The sequence below is a fragment of the Myotis lucifugus genome, unplaced genomic scaffold (assembly GCF_000147115.1).
Source record: "Myotis lucifugus unplaced genomic scaffold, Myoluc2.0 scaffold_186, whole genome shotgun sequence".
NCBI lineage: Eukaryota > Metazoa > Chordata > Mammalia > Chiroptera > Vespertilionidae > Myotis > Myotis lucifugus.
Genome location: NW_005871234.1, coordinates 918,741 through 930,929, shown reverse-complemented (window position 1 = coordinate 930,929; position 12,189 = coordinate 918,741). Strand labels below are relative to the sequence as shown.

At 36.7% G+C, this 12,189-nt stretch overlaps 1 protein-coding gene across 4 annotated transcripts in view; it reads left to right on the top strand.

The window, feature by feature from the left end:
* The window catches only part of EXOC6B (exocyst complex component 6B), a 477,149-nt gene that overhangs the window by 268,592 nt on the left and 196,368 nt on the right, over positions 1-12,189 (top strand). For all 4 annotated transcript variants that reach the window (XM_023760613.1, XM_006096760.3, XM_023760615.1 and 1 more), the window contains one exon: positions 8,298-8,477. In XM_023760613.1, the coding sequence (XP_023616381.1) occupies positions 8,298-8,477 (180 nt within the window). The remainder of the gene's footprint in view (positions 1-8,297; positions 8,478-12,189) is intronic.

Genomic DNA, 12,189 nt, shown 5'->3' with positions numbered 1-12,189 from the left:
TGGTCGCCCCCAACTGCCCCGCACACTGGCCTGGTCACCCCTCACTGCCCCCCTCTGCTGGCCTGGTCGCCCCTCACTGCCACCCCCCGCCAGCCTGGCCACCCCCATCTGCAGCCCCTACGGGCCTGGTCACCCCACGCAGCCTGCTGTTTGGTCATTTAGTCACCCCCAACTGCCCCTGCTATGGGCCTGGTCATCCCACACAACCTGCTGCTCGGTCATTTGGGCGCCCCTCACTGACCCTCCTGCCGGCCTGGTCACCCCACGCAACCTGTTTGGTCGTCTGTTCAGTTGTGATGGTCACTTAGGCTTTTATATATATAGATAGGACTAGGGGCCCAGTGCATGAATTCATGCACATTGAAAAGAACTGTGGGCTGCAAGGCTGTGGTGATCACAGGGGCAGGTCTCGGCCCATCCTCTGTGCCCTCACCAGGCCCCTCCCGCTGTGGCCCTTGGTCCCCTGTCTACCATCAGCCCTGCTCCCGCCGCTGCTGCTCCCATGCACTGGCTGGCCCCACTTGCACCCACTGACAGTGTGGAGTGATGGGGCTGGTGCCAGCAGCAGGTACGAGCGGGGCCGGAGCCAGCAGTAGGTGTGAGTGGCGGCTATGGCTCCAGCAGCGGGTGTGAGCAGGGCCAGTGCCAGAAGCAGGTGTGTGTGCAAGGCAGGAACGTGGCGTGCGAGAGCAAAGAATTTTAAGTAACCACCAGAGGCTGCCCTGATGACAGCAACTGGCGCCCTGCCTTGGTCTGGTGCCCCTGCTCACTTGCTCCATCATCCTGCTGCAACCAATGCCCGCCATGTTCTGTGCTCTTTTGCCTGCTGCTGATGCCTGCCATGTTCTGCGCGTGCCCCCTGCTGGTCCAGCGCACATCATCGCGACCAGTTCAGTTGTTCCACCATTCGGACTATCTGCATATTAGCCTTTTATATATAGGATATCAAATCACTATATGTCCATTTTATTTTAAAGAGCTTATAATTTTATTTTCAGTAGTACCTCAATTAGACTGAAAAAGGATAAATGATAAAGGATAAAAATGAGGTGGTCAACCACAAAATATTCTTTAGGTAGGTCAGCTGCTAGATGAGTCACATGTTCAAGGTGTGACCATGGCTTGTTTCAAATTACCTATAAAATTACTTAAAACAAAGTTTATTATTTATGATATTATGTGTGTATCATTACTTATAAACTTTTCAATCATTTTTTTTATTATGTTAATATTGATAATCTTTTAGTGAGGAAAGGGCTTATTTAATCCCCCTGCCAGCCTAGTCGCCCCACGCAACTAGTTTGGTCGTCTGTGGCTCAGTGGTTGAGCAGAGACCAATGCACCAGGAGGTTGATGATATGACTCCCTGTCAGAGCACATGCCCATGTTGCGAGCTCGATCCCCAGTTAGGGGGTGTGAAGGAAGCAGCCAATCAATGTTCCTCTCTTATCAATGTTTCTATCTCTCCCTCTCACTTCCCCTCTCTCTCAAAACTCAGTAAAAACATTTTTAAAAACAAATAAAAAATAAAGAGGCCCCAAGAATGATTATGAAAATATGACAAAAGCTTTAAGAACTTCAGAATAAATGACCCTAGGCAGTTTAATAAGAATTATAATTACTCTTAAATATTAGCATTATTATGGAGCATGGGTAATATTGCATCCAAAATATATCCAGCGCTGGCTGGTGTGGCGAAATGATTAGAATGTCAGCACCCACACACAAGGGTCTTGGGTTTGATTCCCAGTCAAGGGCACATACCTGGGTTGCAGGTTCAATCCCCGGCCCTAGTTGGGCAAATACAGATGCAACCAAGTGATGTCTCTCTCTCTCTCTCTCTCTCTCTCTCTCTCTCTCTCTCTCTCTCTTTCTCACCCTTCCTTCCTCCCTCCCTCCCTCCCTCCCTCCCTCCCTCCCTCCCTCCCTCCCTCCCTCCCTCCCTCCCTTCCTTCCTTCCTTCCTTCCTTCCTTCCTTCCTTCCTTCCTTCCCTTCAACTCTCTCTAAAAATCAGTGGAAAAAATACCCTCAGGTGAAGAGTAACATATATATTTTCCCTTGATTTACTGTGGAAGCCAAAATATCTCTAGGAGAGAAAATATAGGGAGGGCGAAGTGGGACTATAGTTAAGTGTTCAGCAGAGAATAAAGCATTAGAGAAAATATGAGGATCATTTATACTTGTGTATCATATGGGGAATATGTAATAGGTACTTTTACTTTTCCCCTGATCTATCTCAATTTTTTTATTTCAAGGGCTTTTCAGACTATGGTCAGATGTCCTCTCAGAGAATAGCTTGTATATTTTGTTGTTGCTTTAGCATTAAAATCGCTGAGGGAAAATTAAAGGCAGAAAGGAAGCCATAGGGGTTGAGCAGCCAGTTAAGTGCTTAGTAAAGGAGAGGTTCTGGAGACCATGAAAGGTCATGTCGACAGTGCTTATTGGAAACACTGGTTGCGTAAAACACATTGGGAGTTTATTTTTACCAGATCATTTCAGACCAGCTAACTCAGAACTCAGTGTAAACATGGCAATTATAACAGCTACATGTTGTGTATTTTCCTAAGCTACTGTTTCCAGAAAACTTTCCCTTGCAGATGGAAATCTTTATGCTGAAAAAGGGGCAAGAAGAATTAGGAGGTCTTCAAGGTATTTTCTTGCAGTGTTCCCTTTTTTTGCCATACGCGTCATAATTTTTTCATTGTTTTCCTTGTTCATAAGAATGTCTTCATTCCCTTACAAAATAGAATGAAAGTATTTATTCATTTACTCCATCGCAAATATTGTTTGTATACTTACTATGCAATAATGTGTTAGATTCTTAGAGAAAAAATAATTCTTAGTCCTTAGAGTTTATAATCTACACAGATGGCAGAGCCTGTAAGTTCTATACAGAACAACGTGAGAAGTACTAGGATAATATATTATATACATTAAATCTCTCATTGATTCTACAAGTTTCTATAAAGCATCCACTACATACCAGACAATTTATAGGTATGAACTAAATAAACAAGTCTTATATGCTAGTTGAAAAATGGGGATGATAGTTCATAAACATACACACACAAAATCTAATTTAATGTCAGGGAATGGTAAGAAGTAGGAAGAAAAATAAGTGACCTGAATGAAATGAGAATGGAATCATTTGAATTTCTGATAGCATTTTGGTCAGAGGGAGCTATACAATAGTAGGCATTGGTGTGTTCAAGGAGTATAAGGAGGTCAGTCAGCAGTGAAGTGTCTATCATTGGTGGTAGGAGTGATAAGAGATCAGATAGGAGTCAGATAATTTCTAGCCTTGTAGGTCACAGGAAATACATAAGATTTTATCCTGGAATGAAACTTGAGGCCATTAGAAGATGGAAGTGATGGTGATAAATGGATTTATATATTGGTGGGTAATGTTGGTTACTGTGTAGAAAGCAAATACATCGTGGATCAGTAGGGTTGAAGAAGAGAGCCCAATTTGGAGATTATTGCAGCAGTCCAGGTAAGAGATAGTGTTCACTTGAATTACAGTGGTGGGGATGGAAATGGTCAGAAATATTTTTAAAGGAAGAGATGGCAAGTTTATTGTTGGATTGGGTATGGGGTTATAAGAGAAAGAGTAGAGTAAGGTTTTTGAACTAAGCAAACGTAGTTCAGTGATTCACACACACACACACACACACACACACACACACACACACACACACCCCGAAACAGTAACCACAAAAATTTATCTGCACAATTAAAGGTAAAAGTAAAGAGAAGAAAGCAAGGATGATTAGTGTTAGAATATTATCTAAAATTATTTACAAATAGCTCAAATGAGAAAAAAATGTATGAGCATTTAAAAAGATACTAAAAAGGAAGTTATAAGTCAACATCTCTTCCTGCTAACATCTCTTAGAAGGCCCCTCTATCAGTAATTGACAAATGTGGAAGGCAGAAAATCAGTAAGGATATAGTTTAACTGAATAGTACAATCAACCAACTGGGTCAAGTTGAATACTTTATCTAAAAACAGTGAATGCACATTCTTCTCAAGATATTAAGAACATTCACCAAGACAGACCATGTTTAGGTAATAATACACACCATAACAAATTTTAATGAATAGAAATCATACAAAGCTTGCTCTTAGACTACATAGAATTAAACTATGGAAATAATTAACAGAAAGATAGCAAAACATTCCCCAAATATTTGGAGATAACCAACACACTTCAAAATAACACGTGGGTCAAAGAAAAAGTCTCAAGAGAAATTAAAAAGTATTTCCAATAGAATGAAAATAAAATACAGCTTTTCAAAATTTGTGGCATCAGTGAAAACAGTGCTTAGAGAGAAATGTATACCATTAATTGTATATATTTGAAAGAAATAATTTTCTAATAGCAATCATCTAAGCTCCTACCTTAGGAAACTAGAAAAACAGAGCAAATTAAATGCAAACGAATCTTTAAAAAAAAATAGAGCAGAAATTAGAATGGAAAATCCAAAGAGAAAATTGGTGAAACCGAACAGTGATTCTTAGAAAGATCCATAAAATTAAACCTTGAGCCAGGCTAAGAATAAAATAGAGAAGACACAAGTACTAATATCATAAATGAAAGAGGAGCCATCACTATTGATTCCATGTACATTAAAAGAGTAATAAAGGAATATTGTGAATAACTCTATACCTATAGTTTTATAGTGATGAATAACTGTGGGGTGATGGATGTGCTAATTGATGTGGGGAATCCTGTTCCGATGTATACCTATATCTAATCCTTCCATAGTACATTCTAGATATCTTACAATTTTGTCAATAATACCCTAACAAAGCTGAAGTAGAGGCAATACTTCCTTCCTCATTGTTGGAGGCCAGGATTACTCTCATACCAACCAAACATTTCAAGAAAGGGAATCAACAAACCAATATCTCTTATGAATATAGATGCAAAAATACTTAGCAAAATATTAACAGATTGAATTCAACATGTATCAGAAGCATACACAGTTGACTCTTGAACAGTTATAGGGGTTATGGGCTGACCCCCTTAATAGTCGAAAATATGTGTTACAACTTTTGACTCACCAAAAACTTAACAACTAACAGCCTACTGTTTGACCAGAAACCTTAATCATAAACAGTCAATTAACACATATTTTATATGTTATATGTATTATATATGTATTATTACAATGAAGTAAGCTAGGGAAAGGGAAATGTTATTAAAATCACAAAGAAAAGAAAACATATTTATAGTATTTATTGGGGAAAAAATCCACATTTAAGTGGACCCAAACAGTTCAAGGGTCAACTGTACAGTGCAACCAATTGGCATTTATTTCAACTGCAAGGCTCATCCAACATTCAGAAATCAATTAATATAATCAATCACATCAGTGGGCTAAAAAAGAAAAATCAAACAATCATTTCAGTAGATGCAGAAAAAGCATTTGACAGTATCCAGCATCTATTCATGATAAAACCTCTCAGCAAACTAGAATGGAAATTTCCTAAACATCTTCAGAAGCTGTATAGCTAACAACATACTTGATAGTGAGAAACTAGAAGCTTTCCTCCTAAAATCAGGAAAAAGGAAGGGATCCCCTCTATTCAGCATGCGATAAGACAGGAAATATGAGATCTACAGATTGAGGAGGTAGAAATAAAACTGACTTGTTTGCAGATGACATGGTTGTGTATGTTGAAAATAAGAAAGAATTGACAACAACAACAAAGAAAACACTTTTCACAAACTCTACCAGAACTGATAACTGTATATTAACGCTATATCCTCAACCATGCTATATTCAAATATCAGTCTGGTAGAGAATAGCAAGGTTGAGGATACAAGGTGAATATACATAAGTCCTTTGTTTTCTTATTATACTAGTAACAAACAGCTGGAATTTGTCATTAAAACACAATATCATTACATTAACATAAAAAAGAAATATGTATAACTCTAAAAAATAAAAAAGGTCTATGTGAGGAAACCTATAAAACTCTGATGAAAATAAATCAAAGAATAATGATCTAAATCAGTAGTCGGCAAACTGTGGCTCGCGAACCACATGCGGCTCTTTGGCCCCTTGAGTGTGGCTCTTCCACAAATACCGACTTCTGTGCATGGGCCATGAAGTTTCAATCGCACTGTACGTGCGCGCCCACACGTGGTATTTTGTGGAAGAGCCACACTCAAGGGGCCAAAGAGCTGCATGTGGCTCGAGAGCCACAGTTTGCCGACCACTGATCTGAATAAATAGAGATATGTTCCTTATTTATGGATAGGGAACACTCAATATTTTATCAAGGTATCAGTTCTTCCTAACTTGATATATAGATTTGAGATATATGCAGTCCAAATTCCAGCAAGTCATTTAGTGTATATTGGAGAAAGGAGTCTTTTTAATAAGTGTTGTTAGAACATCTGGACATCCACATGGAAAAAAGGGGAAAAAATGAATCTAGACACAAATCTTACATTTTTCACAAAAATTAATTCAAAATGGATCACAGACTTACAAGTAAACACAAAACTATAAAATGCCTAGAAAATAATATAAGGGAAAATCTTGATGACCTTTCATTTGGCTATGACTTTTTAGCTAAAACACCAAAAACATAGTCCACCAAAGGTAATATTAAGTTGGACTTCATTAAATTGAAACCTTCTGCTCTGGGAAAGACACTGTTAAGAGAATGAGAAGACAAGCCACAGACTGGGAGAAACTATTTGTAAAATGCATATCTCATAAAGGACTTACATCCAAAATATACAGAGAACTGGTAAAACTCAACAACAAGTAAACAAACCAATTTGAAAATGGGCAAACGATCTGAACAGACACCTCATGAAAGAATGGAGAGGGAATATTAAATTAAAACGAGATACCACTACACAGCTATTATAATGACTGAGAGCACCAAATGCTGGAGCAACAGCAGCTCTCAGTCATGCCATTTTGGAAGATGGGTTGGTCAGTTTCTTAAAGGTTGAACATAGTCTTGCCATGCAATCCAACAGTCATGCTCCTTGGTATTAACCAAGTGAGTTGAAAACCTAAGACACACAACTACTTACACATGAATGCTTAAAGAAGTTTTTTTCATAGTAACCAAAACTTGAAGCTACAATGATGTCCTTCCAGAAATGAATGGGTAAACAAACTGACACATCCAGACCGTGGAATGTTGTTGTTCAGTTATGAAAAGGATTGAACTGTCAAGCCATGAAAAGACATGCAGGAAGCCTGAATGTACATTGCTAAATAAAAGAAGCCAATCTGAAAAGCTACATCTATTCAACATCCTATTCAGTCATACAATATGTCATACGATTCCAAGCATATGACACTCTGGAAAAGGCAAAGTTATAGAGAAAGTAAAAAGATCAGTGGTTGCAGGATTCAGGGGATGAGTGAAGAAGGGATGAATAGGTAGAATTGAATGGATTTTTAGGGCAGGGAAACTATTCTTTATGATACTGTATGGTGAATATATAACATCATGAATTTCTTAGAAGCCATAAAACTGTACAATATAGAGTAATCCCTAATTCAAAACTATGGACTTTAGTTAGTAATAAATTATCAATATTGGTTCATCAATTGTAATAAATGTACCACACTAATGTAAGATGTTTTAATAGGGGAAACAGTGCGAGGAAGATAGGGAGGCAGTATATGTGAATGCTCTGTACTTTCTGCTCAGTTTTCTTTAAGCCTAAATTTCTAAAATAAAATGTTTATTAATGAAAAGAAAATATTTAGTAAAATGGGAATTCCAGGATAGTCGATTATCATACAAGTTAATTGTCATGCTTGTAGATTATTATATAAATATGGAAAGAACTAAGCACAGAAAGGTCCATGGAAAGATTATTCATATAAGTCAACATGATAAGTGCCTATATTATAATATGTAAATACACTGCAAAATAAGTACCACAGAAAAGGTGAAAATGGAGAGTGATATTACAGGAAGGGAGGATCTTGGAGTCCCAGAAGAGATGAAAGGGAATGGAATTCTGAGAGTGAGTGTAATTTTGAACAAAGATATGAAAGTGAAAAAGGATGCACGTAGCTAAGGACAGTGCCAGTTTTTCTTTTTGGTGAAGCAAAATAATAGTTTGCCCTGCAAACACAAAATAGAACATATTTCACTATGCTTTTGAAAAAAGAAAAATTCATGGAATATTACTTAATATCCCCAATTCTATTATTTAGTGGATATGTGTGCGATGTTTCCAAGCAGAAATTTCTGGTATGCTTATACTAAAAGTCTGAATGATTTTAAAAATTTCATATTTCACAGGATGCCAGACATGCAGCTGAAGAAGAGATTTATACCAACTTAAATCAGAAGATTGACCAGTTTCTCCAGCTGGCCGACTATGATTGGATGACAGGAGATTTGGGAAACAAAGCTAGTGACTACCTAGTAGACCTCATTGCCTTTCTACGTAGCACCTTTGCTGTATTCACACACCTTCCTGTAAGTGACAGTTGCTTTACTTTGTCCATCATGTAGAAAAATGTTCTCTTAAAATTGAGTTTGGTGAAAAATTTTTGTCTGTTTCTGGAAGCTCTTTAGGTTATAAAAGCTCACTCTATAATTATCATCCCTTAACAGGATTTAGAGATCTCTTTTATTATTTTTTCATTTAATTTTATATTTTGTTTATTCTAAAAATAGTCCCTAACGTTATGTCTACTTATATTCCTTCCAACTTAAGGGTAATTAGTACAAACACATAGTGAATGCCTTGGTGGAAATAGAAGAGAAATTTAGGAGTTAGGATTTCAGATATGTATTTTTTAGTCCTAGAATGTCCATTTAATTTTTTTATAATCTCAAATTTTCTGCTAAGACTCTCCATCTTTTTTTTTAAAAATATATTTTTATTGATTTCAGAGAGGAAGGGAGAGGGAAAGAGAGAGAGAAACATCAATGATGAGAGAGAATCATTGATCGGTTGCCTCCTGCACGCCCCCTACTGGGGATCGAGCCTGCAACCCCGGGCATATGCCCTTGACAGGAATCTAACCCGGGACCCTTCAGTCTGCAGGCCGATGCGCTAGCCACTGAGCCAAACCAGCTAGGGCGACTCTCCATCTTTTTATTTAATTTTTCTCTTTTCTTGAGCTATGTAATCACAGTCATTTTAAAGTCATTGTTTATAAATGCTAATGTGTGCTTTACCTACATATTGGTGGATTTCTTTCTGATCCCTTTTTTTTTTCTTGGTTATCGGTAACATTTCCCTATCTCTACTAATTACTTTCTGGTTGACATAAAGCCCTGTGTTTAAAATATGTAGAGGTTTCTGGTGCTATCATCTCCCACCAGGTTTGGTTTACTTTTTTTGTTTATTAAGTAGGTAGAATGGATGGGTGAGTTGTGGTTTGAGCCTCATTACCTTAATCCAATCATGGGCTGACCTGGATCAAGCTTGGATTGCAGTTGTGTGTATCTTTGGTTTGCCCCTGTTGATAGAATGTGGTTCTTCAGTGCTTTTAATGAGAGCTTGGCAGGTCATTGTCTCTGCAGCACAAAGAAGATCATGGAAATTTCCTCTTTTCTAAAGAAATCTTAGTACTTTAGCCTCCTCCTTTCTTCTTTGATTTTAGAATTTGCCAAATGTCTTGAGGAGTCTTACTCAGATCAACAATTGCCAACAGGAAAAAAAAATGTGGTTGGCTTTCAGCTCTCACCTGAGATTCCCATGAATCCTCCCACTAGTGAGTCTTTTTCTCTGAAACACTAGGACTGGGAAATCTTACTTTGCTTTTCAGAGGTTGGCTTAGACCAGGGGTGGGCAACCTTTTTGTGAGTGCGTGCCAAAACCAGCAAAATCTCTGACTCAAAATTCTTCTGCGTGCCAACCCTAATTTTTTTGAGAACATGTTACACCTACTTGATATCTCTTAAGGTGTACGTATGTGAAGAACCTTGAAGAAATAATAAATTCATCCGAGCGACAAAAACACAGTATATGATGATGAAAAATACATTTATTTTTTAATGTGTACATGTACACTGATAGTCCGACAGAAAACTTTATGACTCCGTTTGATATTATCAGTGGGACTTTTGCTGCTGCATCACTGATGACAGAGATTTTACATCAGGTGTATATTTCGTGACCTTCAGAGATATGCACGAGCTACTACTTTCATCCGTCAGGCTACTCCTATTACGAGACTTAACAAAATTCATCACTGAGAACAAAGATTCACAAGCATATGTGGGTGAAACCAAAACACTGGTCGGATCTAGGAAGGCAGGGAGAGTTAAGGCAGAGGCATAGAAATTGCTCTTCCCCTTTCTTGTCAATCCATGTCTATGGTCTTTAAGATAACTTGTTATGTAAAATTATTTATTTATCTAAGATGCACCTACACTGAATTTATCTGAAAAATAAAAAAGTCGATATTAAGAAAAAAATTGTAAATGGAAGATTATAAGAGAGGGTTTCGCGTGCCAGCAAAAGTTACTGGCGTGCCATGTTTGGCACACGTGCCTGGGGTTGCCCACCCCTTGCTTAGACCCTTATTTTTCTCAGCTGTGCAGATTTAGATTTCAGAAAGTGTCTTGTGTAGAGAACTGACTCTCAAACTCCAATTTTGGCACTTCAGCTTCATAATAAAAGCAACAAAAATTCAGTGATATTTTTTTCACCCCAGTAGCTATTCTCTACCTGGACCTAACCAGATTCACAGTCTGTTCCAATGCTTAGGTTTGGCAGATGGCTCCTCAGCTCACTTTTAAAAGGTTTGCCCTCTTTGTAGTTTTATTTCCTTTAGTCCTTATTACTTCACAGTATTCTAGTGTCTTAAAGTATGTGTTTTGTTTTTTTTCTAGTTTCTTACTGCCTTTGTAGTGCTTAGTGGGAACACTAGTCTGCAGAAAACTAGATGATTTCATTTAGCTTCATCTTGATACCAAAGCAAGATAAAAGTAGCACAAAAGAGCAATCTACAAACTAATCTCACAGTTATGGATAAAAAAATAAAATAGAGATTTAGTAAGTTAATTCCAAAGTGTTTTAAGAAAGGAATTTAGTACTACTTTGTAGGATTTATTCTAGAAATGCAAGAATGGTTTGATATTTTAAAATCTAAAAAAATTAATTAATAAAATTTATAACATTAATAGATGGAGATAAAGTATATAAATCTTTACATTTTCTAAAAAAGACATTTATTAAACTCCAGCTTAACATTCCTGATTAAAAATACACAACTTACTAAAATATGAGCAATGGCTCTAGCTGGTGTGGCTCAGTTGGTTGATTTCTATCAAATATAGAAATATTATTGCAAACAAAAAATAATTTAAGTAATATCGTTCTCACACTGAAATAGACTGATAGATTAAAAATCTTTAAGTAGTTCAAAGTATACTAGTATGTAAGAATTTTATATATGATAAAGATGACATTCAGCAATTGCCTGTGCCAATACTATCTTTTTATTTGGATAAAAAGAATGTTAAGTCACTATCTCATATATCAAAATGTATTCTAGATCAAATACATGTTTAAATTATTAAAAAGAAAGAAATTATTGGGAAACCAATAAAAATATTAGCAAATATCTCTATAATCTGAAAGTAATTCATTATTATAATGATCACACCTAAAAGTGGTCATTAAGGAAAAGGTTAATAATTTGACTGCATAAAATGTTTTTTAAAGTATCTAAAAGGAATTCATAAAGAAAATGGAATGTAAGCTTATCCAGAAAAATAATTACAGTAAGTATTTGTGAAGGTTAATGTCTGTCGTACATAACAATATAGCACATTGTTTCAAATTTAATAAGAAGACACAATTTGATGGGAAAATTTGCAAAAGTTATATTTAGACAGTCATGAAGAAAAAAAAGATTAATGATGACATGGACAAATTGTATAATTCTAGTAATAAAGCATACATATTTTTGCCTATTAATTTGCCATAAGTAAATAAGAAAATGATAACATTAAATATTTGTGAGAACTGTTTCAGAAAATAGCTATTCGTATACATTCCTGATAGGTGTATGAATTGGTATAGTCTTCTTAGTGGTCAGTTTTTCAATATGCCTTAGATATCTCTTAAAATTTGTTTACTTTTTACCCTGCAATCCCACTTTTAGAAATCTGACTTAATGAAATAATCATGGGTGTATTACAAAATTCAGATATCAGTATGTTCAACACA